This window comes from Pyrgilauda ruficollis, unplaced genomic scaffold, assembly GCF_017590135.1.
Source record: "Pyrgilauda ruficollis isolate IOZ18807 unplaced genomic scaffold, ASM1759013v1 scaffold3, whole genome shotgun sequence".
NCBI lineage: Eukaryota > Metazoa > Chordata > Aves > Passeriformes > Passeridae > Pyrgilauda > Pyrgilauda ruficollis.
In genome coordinates this window covers 1,825,606-1,844,919 of record NW_024524377.1, presented here as the reverse complement: position 1 = coordinate 1,844,919, position 19,314 = coordinate 1,825,606, and the positions used below count along the sequence as shown (strand labels likewise).

General features: G+C 40.8%; 1 protein-coding gene across 2 annotated transcripts in view; it reads left to right on the top strand.

The window, feature by feature from the left end:
• The window catches only part of ARHGAP15 (Rho GTPase activating protein 15), a 324,980-nt gene extending 317,583 nt beyond the window's left edge, over window positions 1-7,397 (top strand). For both annotated transcript variants that reach the window (XM_041473491.1, XM_041473492.1), the window contains one exon: window positions 6,128-7,397. In XM_041473491.1, coding sequence (XP_041329425.1) covers window positions 6,128-6,311 — 184 coding nt within the window. In that variant the 3' untranslated portion in view covers window positions 6,312-7,397. The remainder of the gene's footprint in view (window positions 1-6,127) is intronic.
• Window positions 7,398-19,314: the final 11,917 nt, after the last annotated feature.

Below are 19,314 nucleotides of genomic sequence, written 5' to 3'. Positions count from 1 at the left end.
ATTCTCCACCAGGGCCCTGTCAGCTGTCCAGGTACTATATATAGCCACCCAATGGTCACATTTAAAGCCTAGTCTGTGGAGGAAGACAGCATCAAGTGCTCGTTCTTGTATCCCAGAGCAACTGAAGAGAAGGGATTTTTCCCAAAGTGCTGTAACACGAACCCACAGCTGCAGAGCACAGGAAGCCTATGGAGTTTCTGTAGGCCAGGAGCCATCGAGGCTATTTTCAGCAAAAGCGAGCTCTTAAGTATGTCTGAACTATTTCTGACCCCACTTGTAACATATCCTACACCATGACCTGGTTTCTCTATTACCAGCCTAGCTATTGTTTCAAATTCTACCTATGGAACAAACAGGGATTTAAAATGCCTTCATGTTTTACAAAGCTAAATGCAACTAGTTTAAAACCATTAATGCACAGTGACCCCTGAGTTGTGCTTATTTGTTGCAGAGGAAACCCCATGGCAGGTTTGGAAAAGGACAGACATTGTGCTGTTTTGGAGCTCCACTATAAGCAGAAACCTCAGGTCTCGGTTCCATACACTCCAATTTCCCTGTTCCCATCAGAGTACAGATCTCACAAGCTGAGGACTCCACTGATGATGCTTGCATCTGCTTAGCTTCACCAGCTGGTGAATGCCACTGCAATGCACCTGAGCAAATCACCCATACAGCCAGGACAGAGAAAATAAAGAGCTTTAGCCTGCATTCATAAAATATCAAGACTATTAATTTAATGCTGAATTTGAAATTTGTCTATGTAGCAGTGCAAGGAAGTGAACAGTTTACACAAATAGAGTTTGTGGCATCAGGGGCTCCCTTACCACCAGTTACCTCCATAAGTTTCCCAGGATGGAGTTAAGTAATGCCCAGGCCCTGCCGTCTTCCTCCACGATGTGTGTATTTTGGTTTCTCTCCTCAGCTGGTGTATCCAGCTGGGTATGGATATCTCTGCAAGATTTTGATCTGTTATAGGACCCCTATTGTTGTTTGTACTTTAAGAGGACTCTCAAAGCTGAAGTTCACTTGTCTTTTTAGTACCAAAACCCACTCAGGTTCTTCCCAAGAAGAAACAACTGCAGCTGAACTGAAATAAATTGATGACAGAAAATGCTGTGGCTGTGCTATGCTGTATCTCTGGAAAGTGTGTAACAGGCCTTAAACGAAAAGGAAATATGTTGAGGAAAAAGCTTGATAGTTTAGGTTATCTGTGCTTCATGTTATAGCTGTGGTTCCTTCCTAACACTGAAAAACCCAGCTGCAAAAGCCCTGCGAAAATGTGCTTATACACACACAGACATTATCACTTCCTAGGACGGTACGTTTTATTATCAGGTTATTTTCCAGTACATTTGGCACAGTTAAGGTAAGTATATTAACTTTACTTCCAAATAAAGAAAACAAAGTTGTACTGAATGTCTCAGCCACTGTCAATGAGTTAAGAACTGACAGGAGGTCCAAGTAATCAACCCTGTCTTACAGCACTGAGCTTTCCCCTGGGACACCTCCTCTGATCATACAATGTATCTGACTGGCATGGATGTAGAATTGCTTTCAATAAAGATTTTATTTCAAGGTTGGATGATTCTTTCCCAAATGTCTTGTCTCTAAAGCAAAGTATGTAATACCTGTTATTTTTTAACTCCTGTGAACCAGCATTTGGGAAGGAGAGGAGCGTAAAATGTTGAGCTGAAAGCTGTTCATCATAAGAGACAAATTTTAACAAATTGACTGGGAGCTCTGCAATACCAGAAGTCAGAAAGCTGCTGCATAAAAACTGGCCTGTACCAGTGCAGTGAAGAGGCCTGTTAACAAAATTATTGCTGGGGAGAGCTGAAGGCAGCTGAGCCCTTACCAGGGCCAAGTCCTTAAGCAACATTACATTTGCATATGCCTGAGAATAGATAGGAAAGAGATATTGGCTAATTTGAGGATAATTATTGGCAAAGTGAATCAATGGGAGGCACACACTTTGACCTATTAAGGCAGTTCACAGGAACTTATATTTCAAATCAGTCCCATCATCCATCAGGATGGGCAACACTGGCTATGACAGTGTTTGCCAGCACAGTTCAGCAAAGCCACAAAATCCACCCAAATGGGCTGCCATGGAATACCCCACTCAGAGAGGAGCTGGGTCCTAATTTCATAAGGGTAGTTCCTGTATCAAGAGGAGAGATGACACAAACGCAGCATTTTTAATCTTTTTGGTGGAGCTCCATTTATTCCTATTTATCTTTAATCTCTCTTGGCCTCTGTGTTGGTCTTGGTTTCTGTCTCTAGTGGCAGAGACTTCCCTAGTGAACACAAATATTGTGCATAACTGGAGGACAGGATTCTGATAAGGTCAAAACCTCATTTTATCCCTCTGTCCTCCACTGAATTCAGGGGATAGCATTTCCTACACCTGCCATTCTAGCCCATAACCTCATACCAAGCGACCCCTTCTTACTCCTGTGACCCCCTCATTTTGTAATGTGCTGTCCTTTAGTCAGTCTATATTACCAGTCCGTGGAAGAATAACATGATTGTCCTATTGAAAAGTTACCCTTAAATATAATTTAAAACAGTGAAAGAATACCAGGCATGGCTAAAACCAGTTCTGCTAAGGGTAGAAATGCCCCTGACATTGAGCAAAATTAAATCCTCATAGGCTGGAAAAGGATAAGAAAGTAAAAGTGAGCAGTTCTCAAAGCAGCTGGCTCTACCCTCCAACACTCTCCAGCCTACAGTAAAACAGTGTCCTTTCCAATGGGATTTTCCTCCCTAAGTACACTGAATTCCCTAGTGTTTTATGTGCAATAGGAATATTAAGATGTTGAGGAGTCGGAGTCACTGTGGAAACCCTTTCTCGTCCTCAGCAGTTACTACAAAGTAAAAATGGATGAAGAACATTTCCTAACACCTACTGTGTTTGGAGCAATAATCCAGTGTGCTTTCCAAACGTCAAAATTAATAATGATTTTATTTAGAGAGTTTGAAAAGTGTAGGTTTAATGGAACTAGAGAGCCAAGTCACCATACAATGACCCTCTTAGCTGTAGGCTTGCCCTGCTCTCTGTCACATGTTTTCCAGCTTGCAGTTGCCTTGGCAACAGCCAAAGCATAAATTCCAAGTATTTTTCCTTATATATCTGCCATTGACACTACAGCCCTCCTATCATACACTTCTGCTGTTTTAATTCATCATTAGTTTCATTACTATTAATAGTGAGAACTTTATTTTCTGCGTTTCTCCTGACTTGTGATTTTAAGGACTGAAGACATTCTTGAGACTTGGTTATTTTGGAGGAAAAAAAAGAAATAATCTTGTGCAGCATAGCACCCAACCATTTCTTGATATGGTTCCAACATCTGTGGCACCGGATTATAGATTGTTTCTAAAATAACCTTAAATTGATGGATCATTGCTCCTTTCATTTGGGCTTGACAAAAAGTACCTCTGGCATTTCCTTTCACTCTTTATGTTGAAAATGGTGTGTCATTCTGATCTTTTTCCTGCCAAAAAAAGAATTCTTGCCCATTTTTTCAATATTTTCACTTTTAACAGCTCAATTTCACCTAGTAGCTATAGTAATAGAATGAAGTGTGCTTGTTTTATTTTGGTTTGCACTGACTTCTTTTGTGGAGAGATGATAAAAATATCAGTTATAGAATGTCTTTGGTAAATGTTTGTAATCCAAAAAGACATAAAGTCCAAAACTTATAATTATTCTATTCAGGGTGGATTGAATTCCTTCCTTTTACTTCTTCAGTACTGTGTTTTACCACATATTATTTAACTATTCAGACTTTCCATGTTTCCAAATTCACTTGCTTTATGGGTTTTTTGTTATTATAGTGAAAACAAGTGAAACTGCACGGTTATACCAAGGATTTTCAAGACACTTTCTCAATACAGTACTGCTTATTCTAGCACTAAGGTCAGAGAACCCAAATTTTCTTAATGCCACACTGCTGATGAGCCACAGTCAGTTCCTCTCCATCACCAACACCCACCACGCACAGCCTCCATTGCCTCATGCCATACCCCCACCTGCTGATTGCTGGGAAATGTTATCATGCTTGGACTTTACCAGGATGTCCTGAGAAGGATGGAATTTCCAGGATAAACCAGGGAAATTGTTCTCCTTCAGAAAGATGTCAAGCAAAAGCAGAGGGGTTGGCCATGCATCTTCCATTTTCTGTGTCCCCATCAGGAACATGGGATCTCAACACCTTGCTCCACACTTTACAGGCAAAGGAAGGCAATCTCCCCATTCCCTTCAGTAAACTGAGTTCTGTTGCCACACTTCTTCACCCTGATTCTGCTCATCCATGGTCCATTGCTTCCTTCTCCCTGCAAGGAGCTTCTCTTCCAGCTCCATCAATACTATCCATCATCAACACCCTCTTGTCTCAAAGCTATGGCTGATGCTGCTATACTGATTATTTCTACAGTTACCCAAGACAAAGCTGCTGAATTTCCCCCTCCAGTGAACATGCATCTCGACTCCTGTTGATGCCATCTCCAAATACCTTATGAAGTCTCCAACTTTTGCCATATAACAAGCTCAACAGAAGCCGAGTCTCTCTCCTGGAGAGGTCCCCAAGCTTTCTGTACATGCCTCTGCATAAGTGGCATGAAGCAAAACAATCTTGTCACCTCTGTAACATTTTTAATTGTGATAAAGATGTGTGACATCCATCAGAAGCCCACACAGTCGCTTGGCAACAAAACTTCTAACTTTTGAGACTTTCTGAACTCCTAAGAGAAGAGATGATATATTAATATTACCACAGAGGAAAGATAATTAATTTTTTAAAAAATTTAATGAAGATGCTATATTTTAAGAAACTAATAGTTAAGCCAATCTGATTAGTGCCATATGGAGAGTGTTTTATGCAATGGACACCACGGTTACTAGCATGAGGCAGAAGTAATTCTTCCTATTTATACATGGGAAAAAAATCATGAGTGTTGATGCTCCAGGAATGTGGTAAACGATGAGATTGGCACAAATCCACAAGAGATGCTTTTTGCTGTGTGACCCACCCACTAACATGAAAGAAACACTTTTTTAAGTGCCTGGAGCCATTAGGTCTCACAAAGTTTCTTTCCCTTATAGTGTGGCTTGCTGTAAGTTCAGCAACAGGTATGGGAAAACAGAGACAGCTGTGATGGCTTTTAAATGGCTGTCTGGATTTTGAAAAGGTAAATGAGTGACAATGGCAGAGAGGGGGAAAAGCAGAACTTGGCTTCAACAATCCACTTGGAATATTTAAGTTAAAACTAGCGGGTTAAGGAGGCATCCATAAATTCAAACATTTACATAATAAAGCTACATTTAGTTTGCATTCCTTGGTGGAGCTGTGCAATTTATTTATAAAATATGTGTCTTCATTTACTAGTCTTTCCAACCCTAGGATGCATAATATATTCTGGAGGGTTGAGGGAAATGGATTTCTACTTAGTCTGTACTCACCACCACAGAGATTTATGCCAAACTTCCCACCTAAACTCCATCCATTAAACCTGTACTGTTCTTAGACCAGACTTCTCCATCCTTAATGCCCTTTCCACAGGAATATTAAGTCTTAATATAGACACAAGATCAACTTTTAATAATAATAGTCCTTCTCTTGTAATTTTGTGGGTAATAAATATATCAAAGGTTATAATCCCTACCATTATTTTCTAAGTCATCTCATTAAGGTATATGGTCTCTGTGTCTTTCAAGAAACTTTGTGTCAGGATAAGGCATGCAAAAGTCTTTAGTTACATAAATTTCACAATCCATTTCAGACCATACTCACTTTATTGGATTTAAATTAGAAGAAGGAATGTGTTTCATATGAGCCCTATATTAAGGGGCTTTTTTTTGGTTTTCACAACTCTTTCAGTGCTGGAGACTGTGTTAAGGGAAGCAGGGAATCTTCTCCTTGGCACTACAAAACCCTTCCTTTCCTTGTTTGTTGCACTGGCAGAAATTTCTTTTCCCTCCCTGTTTTCTTTCTTCTGGATAAGTTAACCAAACAAACACCCCTATCAGGAGAAACATTTAAAAAGTGCCTCTATGTGCTTCAAGAGCAACAGTGACTCCTCTGACACCCTTCTTTTTTAACCAGTTCTTTCCTTTTGTCAACAGGATAGCAGCCAAGGAATCCGTGAATCTTATGTCAACACAGAGCTTAGGAATTGTGTTTGGACCAACACTCCTGAGACCTGAAAAGGAGACAGGGAACATGGCAGTCCACATGCTGTACCAAAATCAGATAGTTGAACTTATGCTGAGCGAGTACAGCAAGATCTTCGGCTCGGAGGAAGACTGACAGACAGGGCCTGTTATTGAAAACGTTCACATCTGTCTTGATGTCTAATATTTTTACATTTCTGTAAACATATTTCTGAAATATTTCTTTTTCTTTCAAGTGACAGATGCCTCATTTTGTGCAAACTTAATGATGATTTTGTGTCTAATTTTCAAACATTGGAATAAAAAATATTGTCAACATTTGCCTATATGTATTCTGCATTAACCCTTTGAGAGTTTCATTATGCTAGCACTCCAAGTGTCACTTTTTCTGCAAGCTGAGCATACAGCATATGGCCCTAGACCATAGAAAATGCTGTTTACCAACATATGCAATGGCACAGAAAGACAGATAATAATTGAGGAGGTTTGTGGAAAACAGATTAAAGTATGTATATTTAAAGCAATGAATTAAAGCAGTGACATAGCTAATCTGAGTATAATTTACCTTTCTCTTTGATATACGTTGAAACCTAAAGACATGATGAATAATCATTTGTCTACCCCAAGAGCTGGAAAAAAAATTGCATTTAATACTTTTAAACAAATAAAATAAACCAACACAAACAAAATGAGAATGTCACCATTTGCATAACAGTGCCTAAAAGAAATTAAAAATGGAATTGGAACTTTGGCATTTTTACTTAAACGCAGTACATGAAATGAAGACATTGCATGACTGCTCATTTTAATGTAACATCCATTTTGATTCTTCATCACACTGTACATCTGCCTGCTTTCCCCAGCTATCTCATGTTCTGTAGCATTTGTATTGTGCTCCTGAGGATGCTTTATTGGTGAACTACATTAAATTCATCTAGAAAGAACTTTAAAAAAAAAGCCTTTTCATATGCCCTTAGGATTACTTGGCTAGACTTGAATCAATTTATGCATTTGATGGTTAGTTTCAGTTGTCATGGATAAACAAAAGGGTAACTGTCTAGAATATATCAAATATTGTTTCATTTTGAAATGTATGTTTCCAGCTATACACATCCCCTACCCTGTTTTGTAAAAGTATTCTGCTGATAAAATGTAGACTTATGTTTGACAGCTTTTTAATCAAGTTCAAAGAGAATAAATAAAACTAATCCAGTGTGGTAAAGAGTCTGTCTGGTTATCGATTTGTTCATAAAATGAAAAATAAACCATGTAAATAAGATGTGTGAAACACAGATCCAGAAGCAAATATTTAAAGCAATTAAAGACCCCAAAACATAGGATTAATGCATAGGTCTGCTGTGCATGAGAGATATGTCTTCAATATCACCTCAGCAGATCATGGGCTGCTTCAGTTTTTACTCAGCATTGTTGTGCAAAATTCCATGTAATTCAGGAAAGGTCACTCCTTGGAGTGGTCATTTATGGGAACAAATATATAATGGGGCCTGATTGTTAACTAAGACCAGGCTCTTTCATCAGGTGCAAACACAGGCAGAAAACAACACCAAGAAAGCACAAAACCTGGCCCTGAGATAGGTTTTCTGACTGCTCACATATTTGAAAAATCAAGCAAAACAGAGGGGTAGTGACCAGTAACTAAAATTAAAAACACGAAACCAAACAAAATCTCCCTCGTATCACAAATATCCAGCCCAATAACTTCTGAACAAAACTATAATGTACTGGAGAACCCAAATTCACTTTATGTTCAAGAAAATATTTTTCATGTTAATGTCAAGCCATGAGTACTTAAACAGTGATGCTTTTCAGGATCATCATCTATAGACTCTTTTAATAGCAACAAACCAGGCGCTGTTTATGGCCTGTGGAAATGACTGGAAGAAAGATAGTCAGAAGTTCAGTCTATTCCTTAATAAAGACCATTCACATTATGGCCCCACGGGTGCTCACAATCATGCTATTGAGGTAATTTCTGCTATTACTGGAAATGAAAAGTTCACTTGTTACTTGGAGCCTGTTGCACTCAGAAGAAAAGATTCTTAATTAATTAATTAATCTTCTTTCAGGCTTTCTTCGGAACATGGAGACTCCTCTTGTCTTGTTTTTGTAAGACAAGGCTTATGAAATGCACCGTATCTCTCTTAAGATCAACTGGTTTAAAAGGGGGAAAAAAAAAAATCAAGGAAACTTTTGGACACATGAGCCTTTCTTTGGGTTTGAAGAGTTCCTTACAAGAACATTGTACAGAAGTGCTGACTGCTCTGCTAAATGCTCTGTTAAATTGCAGCCTGGCTGTGGGCAGACAATCTGGGGGGACACAAGTGGCTCTCACCAGAGGAGTGTATAAATCCAGGGCCTGTAGCAGATGCCTTTCCTTTCTCATCCCGACAACACAAAGGAATGGCCATGCCTTGCTACCAAGCTGCTTCCTTCCCCAAGAGACCAATTCTTCCTGTCTCTCTTAATACATACATTAATTTAATGGGAAAAATTACTGACTCAACCATTAGTCAAAGAGCCAGCCCTTCAGCCCCTGCCATCAGCAGAAACCAGAAGGATAAAAGAGAAGAGTGGCAAAAAAAAAAAAAAAAAGAAAAAAAAAGTTCAAGCCTTAACTGAAGCAGGGTTTCTTTCTCCTCCTGCTCAGGCAATTTGCTCTTTATTACCCAAGCTCACAGCCCCGGACTCTGACAGACTCTTGTTGCTGGATATAAACATTTCTAAATCCCAAAAGTGTCCAAGTTTTGCAATTTGCTGAGCCTGTATCGCCACCACATTGCTCTTCCAATTGTTGCTTATTGGAATATTCACTATCACTTGGTAGCAGTTCTGCTCAAACTCTGCTAAATTTTTAGCAAGTCAAAATTAGACTTGCAGAAGACCTTTCTTTTTTCAGGAGCCAGCATCAGTTTGAGAAGGGCCACAGATATTTTGAGCAAGGAGCTATTAATGGTAAATGATCAGAAAAATGAAGGCTGAGATTGCAGCAGAGACAAATATGTCCAAGGATCACTGTTTATCTGCACCTTCTCCCTGTGAAGAGCATCTTCTACTCAAACTCATCTGAGAAGCATGAGCACAAAATTGGGGTTGATTCAGTAAAAAGAGATATCAGAAATAAACCTCTAACTGAACCAAAAAAGGGCATTTCCAGCTACAACATTTTATCATTAAAATTACGATAAAACATCAGCGTATGGAATTGTAAGCTTCAGTGAGAGACTGTCAGTTTTTAACTCAAGAAATTCTACTCCAAAGCAGGATTTCTAAAAAGAATTATGAGACACACTGACTTGCTGAGCTACAGCTAAAAGAGGAGACAAACTCCCCTGAACAAGTCTTTATTCCTCTTTTTATTTACATGCATATAGATACATATTTTTTGCAAGCAGCATACATTTGAACAGCTCTTTAATTCCCTGCCAGCACAGTGCAGGTAACACTCAGCCTTTTTTTTGCAAGCACCCCATGCTGCCACAGAGCCTTAGGCTGTCGTTCAGCCCAAGGCACTCCAGAAGTTCAGCTAATCAATTTCCACATAGGATACAGACCATGGGCAGAGTTGGGAAGAAAGCTGGGAAGTGAGTTGGGCCCACAATCACGGCTGTAATCAGGCAGTGTATAGATTTTACATGGCTAATCCTCAGAGGAGGCTGGCAGAGGAGCCTCGGGGGGTGCAGGTATTATCACGGCGCAGCAGGGCCCCTGCACGGAGCTCCTGCTGCAGAAAGGAAACCTGGAACACAGGGAAGCTGAGCATCATCACAGGCACGGGCCTCAGTCACAAGTCCTGGGCTTTGCAGGATGCAGAAATGGAGCCCAGGGCAATTGCTGTTTTGCAGAACATGGGAGCCTTTCCTAGTACCCACTTTGGGTTAAAAAACAACCTTTCCCTAAAGATCAAGGGGCAAACAAGTGGCCTGTGGAGGTCAGGCTGTACCCAAACTTTTCTCTTCAAGAAATGCTTCAGGATACTACTAAAGCAACAATCTCATCCTTGTGCCAATTCACCACGAGTGATCACAACAAACAAATGTCCTCTGCCATCACTCCAGGTTATTTTTACACTCCACATCCTCAAACTTCCAAGCATACCTGAAATATTGCGAGAATTAACATCCCTTTTTACTTAGAGAGCCTTGTTGCAAAGATCTGCTTCATACTGGATAGAGAACATGAGCCCTCACTACTCTTTTTCACACAAAACATATAATGTTTAAAATAAAGATGAATTCCATACTCAGGACATGACAGTTGGGGATGCAATGCAACTGCACATAAATGTGTGAGAAACTGAGACACAGAGGCACATGTGTCAAAAAAGAACTTTCTATTTTAGTGCTCTCTTTATTCAGACCCTTTTTTTTTTTTTTCCCCTTGCTTTTTAAGTAGACTCATAGAATGGTTTGGGTTGGAAGGGACCTTAAAAATCACTTCATTCCAGCCCCCTGCCACGGGCAGGGACACCTTCCACTATCCCAGGTTGTCCAATACCTCACCCAAACTGGCCTTGAACTCTTCCAGGAATGTGGAGTCCACAGACACTCTGGGCAAACTGTGCCAGGACCTCACCACCCTCACAGACACTTTCTATTCTACACCCTGAATTCACCTCAAATAATCAGGTAGTTGGGATTTTGCAGGCACTCAGCCCTGCAAAGGGCAGGGTAACCTCAGAGACAACAGAACAGAATGAAATTTGTCTTCCAAAGCCTTGACCATGGCAAAGCTTTCTGACTTTCTATAATTTGCCCTTAAATCCTCAGAAATACTTCACAGGTGCTGAAATCCACCATCTCCCAGCAAAGCAGGCTCCAAGATACCACACCTCCAAGATACCTGGGGCCAGCCCTTACACCTTCAGTGGAAGTTGAAGGCTTTGTTCAACAAGTTTAAGAGTGACCATAAAACACTGCAAGTTCAGATTGAGTGCAAAGTAGTTATCCATAAAACACCACCATTTTGGAGCACATTTCAGTTAATAAAATATAGACTCAAGTTCCACACAGTTCTTCTCTCCCCTTTGTCAAAATGCATTTTCTGTGCTCAGCTCTTATCCATGAGTTTTTTTGGCTGCAGTTTTGGTGGATAACGGGAACAGCCACCTCTCCACCAGTGACTTCTATATGGTCTCAAAGCTCAGAAGCTTTTTTGTTGCAATTTTGGGTAGGTGGTGTTATGGCCTCTGCTCTGGAAAATTAAAGTGACTATACTGAAGTGGTTTGGCCAGCCCATTGCTCAGGCTCCAGCCTGCCCATTGCAGTAAAAAAGGTAGAAAAAGTCCAGTGTTATGTCAACCTTTCCCATAGGGGATGTTTCTTTGCAGCCCCAGGCAGTAAATGGTTTTAAATAAATGGCTGAACACCCTGTATACAGTTCTGTCTTTATGTAGTTTCTGTCACGTATTATCCATTTTTAATCCTGCTAGGCTCTTTGTCTTAATGGTATCTGATGAATTTCCCAGGTTAATTATGCACCATGTAAGAAAATATTTTACTTGTATCACTTTTAAATTCATTAGCTTTTAGTACCATTGTATAGCACTCTACTTGCTCTTGATTTATGGGAAAGGCTAAATAGGATCATCTGACTGACCTCTCCTGGCAATTCACTCTCCTATATACCACTAACACATCACCTCTCATTTGTCTCTTAATCAATTTAACCTTCCCTCAAATGGAAGATCTGCCACACCTCTTAAAACTTGCTGTGTCTTTCACTGGATGCTCTGTGCATCTTTCCTGCCTTTTAGAACTAAGCTTTTAAGCATCCTAGGGGGAAGGATCCTTAATATTTTCATTATTGAACCCTTTACAACTCTTAAAATAATCAAGCTGCTTGTTTGTATCTGATTTCTGCTCTGCACTGAAGAACTGAACTGTCCTTATTGCCTGGACCAGGTTCACAAGGGAATGTGGGGAATTAAATGCTATTTTTGTCTATACAGAGACTGTGCCAGTGCTGCTGCTTTCTCCCTTGTGGCCACTTCACCTTGCAGCTCTCCAAATTTCCATCAGCAGCTTCAGCCACATAACCCTGGCTATCTGGTACCTGCCTGAACCAACTCTTATCTTGGTTCCTGGGCCCCTTGCAGTCTTTTACCCACAGGGCACGAGCAGGGACTGCTTCTGCCCTTCGTTGTTGCAAATTTGAAATGTCAGCTCAGGGACGTGGACTTGGAACCTGCTACCAGGGTCCTGCACAGCGCACCAGCTCCCCCAGCACAGCTGCAGCGTGGGGCTGTATCCCCACACTCCCTCGGGGAAGCACATGGGTGATGCTGGGCAGACTCTTGTTTTTCACACATTTTCACAGAACCACAGATCCCACACACCCCCAGACCACCCAGGGCTGCAGGAACGTAGAGCTGGTGCTCACCTTGCTCCATAGGACACTGAGTTCAGACAAAGCAACACAACAATGGCTTGCTCCAGATTTATGGAGCGCTGTTTGTTGAAAAACAAATCAAATTCCCTCTCGTGTTTATGATGTGCTTTACCTCAAATGTGAGAACTGAAAAACAAGGCAACCACCTTAAACAAACATGCCCTAAGATGCAAAATGCAAGCACCTTCCTGAGACCTCTAGTACTATTCTTTTTCACATTGTGTCTCTTTGAAGTGCACATAGCCAAAAACATTGGCAGTGCTTTCCCTGTGATGCTGCAGTTTTTGAGAGTATTATGCATATTGCAGATGCGGTTTTCTTGCACTGGATTGAAAAAAAGAAATAATCTTATTAAAAATGTAAAAGGATTTCAGGGTTCTGTGCATACTCAGAGAAAAGAGAGATGTCAACAATAAACATGCCATCTGAACAATACGGAAGGACCTCTGTCCCATGGGCATAATAGATGTTTTATTAATAACTTGCTTTTATATATTTTTCTCATTTCCCAAAACAAAGGGAGGAGGGGGGAAAATGAAAAAAAAAAAAAAAAAAAAAAGGAATGGGTTTGAAAATCAAAACATTTCCTTGACTGGACAATTCAACACAGGAGGATAAATTCAGACCTGGTGCATTTTCTGGGTCTGTGTTCTCCTGTCCTGGGTGTATTCCTTACATCTGATGGCATGGGGGGAAGGCCACCCTGGTTCTCCAGAGTTTATCACGGAGTACATCAGCTCCAGCTAATGGATTGAAAAGGTGGGTCTTTTAAGTGGCTTCAGCAGACTCAGCACAAGCTGAAAAAGATGTTACTCACTGTCTGAGACTGCTGGACATGGTGTAAGAAAGGAGAGGGAGGACAGGGGCACTTTTTTCATATTCTGGTTGAAACAGTGCAACTCTGACACAGCAAACTAATATTTTTCCTGACTTAAGTCAGCCTTGTTTTGTTAAGTAGATGCCTCAGGAATGGATAAAAGAGACAAATGAGTCTTTGCTCCTCTAGGTACCTTCAACAGGAATGTGTGTCCAGACCTCAGGTCTGGCCCATATCAAGTGATTAGGTCCAGGGAATGGTGACCCTCCAGAGGCATTTTACCCTCTTTATTTACTCTCTTTACCATGATGTATTTTTACCTCACACAGAGCCTGTGTTTCAGGTAATTGAGACTTCTTTGAAAATGCTGTTCCTACAGTACAGGCCCTCAGTAAACCAGTTTTTCCTCCCAAATGGCTTTCATAAAGCTAGGCAAATATGGCAGGGGGAAAGAGGGACATGGGATGAATTAAGGCATGGGGTGTCGGAACAATATGATCTTTAAGATCCCTTCCAACCCAAACCATCCTATGATTCTGTTCTGTGAAGGGAAAGAGTGCCTAAAGTAATTTTCCTCTTCCATTTTATGCCATTGTACATGACCTGGCCTGTAACAGAGCAACACTTACATTTTGTTTTTTGGATAGCCTACCTGTACAACTAGATGGAAAATCTTATGGATATAGATGCTGCTAGAGAAATCTGTGATGTTCTTAGAGCCTGAGAAAGAGGAAGGCTCCACCTCAGAAACAACACCATTTATCCCTAAGATCATCAGTAGGTACCTGCTAGGAAAACATTTCTTTGGAGCAAGTAAAGAGAGGTGAACCTTGAGATCCATGCCAAAAGCGTTTACAGGCTCTTCTCAGGCAGTAAAAAACTTTTCCAGGATGCAGAAATTCCTATTTACTCACATAAGGTTTTAATTGCTTCATATCCCAAATAGTTTCTACCCAGATTAGATTTTACTCAGTGAAGGCCAAAACCTTTTTTAATTCTCTTTTTACCTGTGTGGTTGGGGATTCATTCATAGAAGAATTGGAACATTTGACCCCAAACATGCCCACTTGCAGACGGAATCCTTCACTTGCATATCAGCTTGGGATGCCTTTTTCTGCCTTACACAAGTGCACTTTGCAAGGCTGCAGGGGTCACAAGCTGTGCTTCTTGCCTTTCCTATGGACATTCTCCAGTGAAAGAAACCAGGAAAAATCAACGGACAGAAAGGAAAAAGCTGTCTAATTAAGAAGCAAGTGTGCATCTGTCTCAGGCCACTTGCCAAGCATAATGTGGTGGGGAGGCAAATCATTGTGCTGTTGGAAACTGCTCCCTTTGGACTGGCTGACTCCAGAAGCGTGGGGGGACAGACGCCTCTCAGTCAGGTTCAGGACTTTCTGTGCCCATCTAATGGTGAGGAAGCTGTGGGATTTGTCAAAAGTCCATCTGAACACAAACATGCCAGAGGTTCCTGAAGCTTAGACAGCTCTGAATGCGACTCTGATTTACTTATTTAAAGCTACACCTTGCAGTGCTGTGAAATCAGAGGTGCACGTGCACAGCAGCAGATGTGTCTCGCTTTCATCTCCAGGAACCCGTGGCCAGACTGTGACAAAACGAGCCCAGGTGTCACCTGGGCAGGTGTCACCAGGTGGTGGGAGGAAAAGGAGCATGGGAGGACTCTGTCAAAATGGATAGACAGTTCGGCAGGTAAAAGCCGGATCACTTGGGAAGTTTGGAACATTCCATATTTTCTGATACCCTCCAAAGAGACCTCTGCTCATGGAAAGAAGTCTCCTGAAAACCTTAGACCGGAGCTTGATGAAAAAGCTATTCCTGCTCTTGAAGCTCATGCTATGTTGTAACTATAGCCAGAATTCCATCTGTTCCTACAATGATTTTATTAATTTCACATTACATCCTTCTGAAGTTAATAAGGGAAGAGATGAGAGAGAAAGGGAGGTAGCCAGACAGCCCATGAACAAACAAGAGACCTCTCAGCACCATCCTGCCACCGCAGGTGATGCAGGTGAGATCAGTGTCCATGATATCAGCAACGATTTTGGCAAGTGCATAATTTTTCAGCCTTGATCCATTTTCTAGAAAAAAAAACAGTCACTGTGGTACTGATTTCTCTTACACAGTCACTCTTTAGCCAGTAAGGTCCTGAGGTGGCTTTTACCATCCTTCTGGTCTGAGGAGCACATGGAGACACTGATACAGAGGATCAGATGTCAAAATCATTTTTAACCTTTTTTCTCTCCTCTTCCTCAACCAAACCTACAAATGATTCAAGCGCTGTCTCATGTTAGGTTAGATATTGAGAAGAAAATCTTCCCTGTGAGGGTGGGAGACCCTGGCACAGGGTGCCCAGAGGAGCTGTGGCTGCCCCTGGATCCCTGGAAATGTTCCAGGTCAGGTTGGATGGGGCTTGGAGCAGCCTGGGATAATGGAAGTTGTCCCTGCCCATGGAAGGAAGGTGGAACAAGACAAGCTTTAAGATCCTTTCCACCCCAAACCATTCTGTGACCCTATGATTCTATGAAATACATGTCAAAGAGATCCCAGCTCACACACAAACATCTTTGCTTAACATCCACCCCGTTGATGACTGTAACTTAATTACCGTGCATACTGTACCGGTGACAGTAAATATTAGTGCTGTGTGCTACAGAACAAATATCCCGTGATGAAAAATTCAAACGGTATCGAGCTTTTCATTAGTGCAGTAATGGCTTTCTCACACATTTAGCTCATTTTTAACTCGACCTGCTAGGGGAAGGAAATGACATACTTTCTGTTGAATAAGACAGCGCCGAGATTATATGAAGGTGCGTTTTTATGGGTAAAGAAACGTATGCCACATTAATCTATTTTTATGCCTTGCAGTACGTGCTGATGAGTCATTTGAATGCCAAGTTTCATTAGTAAATTGGGAGTGATATAGGCAGCTCTGTGCTAAGATAAAAATGTATATTTCATTTAAGAATGCAAAAAAATTTCAGCAGTGCTGCAGAATGTCTTAGAACACTAAGTAGGATTGTAGGATGTAAGGATTAAATCTTAGAACCCTGTTTATAAAGGCAATTTTTTGTCCATAAAATGCACATTAGTAATACAATCTGCCCAATATTGTATTGTTCTATCATTTCTCTATGGATCATATTAGTCAGTGTCCTGTTAACATCCATTTTATCATACTGTCATAATATTATATTGAAATGAGATCTGGCACTTTTGGGGTCCTGTGCAAGATGAAAAAATGGGTCTCCAGCAGTCTTCCTCTTAGATATAATTGAAAAAGAGGCAGGCATGAGGGCATGCTGTGATTCACGCTGCCGGAGAGTGATCCGGAATCATTCAGATGATGAGTACATAGAGAATGCCGTGCACAGAAAGATGGCAATTTGCTGTACTAATGTTTTGAAAATGAAAATTTCTAGCTGTTTTGCAGAGGAGCTTAGTAGCAAAGGCAGAAGGAAAAAAAAAAAAAAAGATAAAATCTTTTATAGTTAAGTCAGATTATTTCTGTTGTTTTTGGAGAGGATGCACAAAGAAATGTGCTTTCTGGAGAATGGTGTAAAGCATAAATGAACATTGCTTTATTGACCAAAATAAGTATAAAATACAGGAAATGGAAGGAAAACAGCAAATGAGAAAAATTCTATGCCATTCCTTGAGCAGCAGTTTTACAGAGGGATCCAGGGGCACCTTTCAGGCTCCTTAAACCGAATCCTGGATCCCCACTGTGGCCACTTAGCCATAGGGATGGGCACCCACAAACACCCAGTGCTTCAAGCCCATAAGCCTATATTTCTGCCATCAAGCCCAATTTCCAACAGCCAAGCTGCCTGACAAGCCCCAGCAGGAATGAAAACAATGCTTCTCCTTCTTTCCAAATAGATGATAACTAATGATATCAATGTCCTATTCCTCTGGTGCTTCCACCAAGCTTTAATACTAACAAATAAATCAAACCACCACTTCCAACCTTTGTTTATTATCTATGCTGTCAGTACTGATGTACAGTCAGTATTAAAATGTTATTTTTGCTTTTCTTCTTGTCCTTTGTTTTGACTAGCTTTGTTCTTGATATCATCATTTGGTATTAAATGAAGAAAATTCAGTACTAAATTATATCCCTTTCTTCAGGATTTTGTTGTTGAAGACTGCCAAGCTCATGCAGCTGGCCTGTCCCTAAGAGAGAGACCCAGCCACCTGACCTGAGCCCTCTTCAAGGAATTGAACCAATCTCCTGTAAAAATACAACTCTGTCTTTGGGACACTGGGGATGCACTCGGAGACCTGCAGAGAAAGCAGGACCACAGGGCTTGGCTCAACCTTTCAACATCCAGGGGAACATTTCCTCATCAAATACATGAAAAATAATCCATTTTAGTGAATATTCTTTTCAGAAACCATGCTGCACAGTAACAATTCCTCAATCTGCATGTTGGAGCAGACAGGATCAATTCCAGTGTTGTTCAGCAGGATTTGAAGCCCCTTTAAAATATGGTGCATCCAATTTTTTCCCTCCATTTTATAGTTTAAGTTCCTCTTGCTACCCCTCACCACCCCATGCCTTTGTTGGTGACATTTTAAAATCATCATTCCCTGTTCTCCTTAATGGATCTGGTTTTACCATTGCTATTTAAATTTTTTATAAGTCTCTGTACACTAGAAAAGTCAAAGTGTGATCTTTCCAGCAGGAAGGAGGAGACTCCTTTGCTTAGGAGGAATATATGTGCTTTGCAGGGCTCTGAGTGACCCAAAAAATAGATGGTTCCTGGGAAAACACTGTTAAGCACCAAGATGGGCAATTTACTACACGTGCAAGTCCAGGTGAACAGGGAATCTTCAAGAAACTCCCATTGAGCTGAAATTGGGACCATTTTATAGCTTTCAGTTTTGAGGTCACAGTCACCCGGACTGGAAACTCAAAAATGACTTCAAAAAGGCAAATGCTAACTAGATTTCACACTAGATTTCATTTTACTTGGCATTACAGAAAGAATGCAGGTATTAAATAGACTGTTTCCTGTATACAATAAGGTTAATTAGTAGCAAGGGATGGAAATCAGTGTAGACATAACTCTTTTAGACAGGTATCAAAAATAATCCCCTGATCCCCACAGACCCCAGCTGCACTGAAAGAAGAACAATATAAAAGATTCTTTAAAAGAAATTTTTCAAACATTCTCCAGGTGTCCCAGCTATATTTAAATAGGCCTGTGGCCCCATGTGTACTCCAACCCTTTCTGCTCTACAGTTCCCTAGCTCCAAGTTAAATGAGCAGAGTACTTGCACAGAATTTTGAGGTGCAACATAAAGGATTTCTGTACAAAGAGACTGGGATTGCAAACCGAGACAGACAGGGGAACAAAAAGAAGAATATATTCTGGACTGAATGGGACTTCCCTAAGCTCCTTATCAATAAGGTTAATAAGGGTCCATGCAATTTACTGATCACTACGATGCAACAACTGGGCTAAAGCTATAAAGAAGCTGCACAGATACCAGCTTTTTGTGCTTCTCATGGCCCACCACATTAAAGTCCCTTTACCCTTCCCCTGTCACCCCACTCAAGAGAATAAACTCCAGTCTGTGTGATTGGCCTTGCTAAAATCCCTGGTCTGCTATTACGCTTCTACCTGCCCTAGTTAAGCAGATTAATAGTTATTTCCTTGAATTTGATCCTCCAGCCCCTTTGTAATTGAAGCAGTAATGCTCAGATATTTCTAAAAATGTATTTCTGAAAAATACATTTCCTTTTTTCTCCGGTTTAATTTTGTTATCCTCAATCATATGCATGATAGAAAAAAAATCCCAAACTTCTATCTCCTTTATAAAATACATGTCATATCAAAAAGGTGACAAGAGGGGGAAAAGTAATTAGTGAGTTCACAGAGTTCAGTAG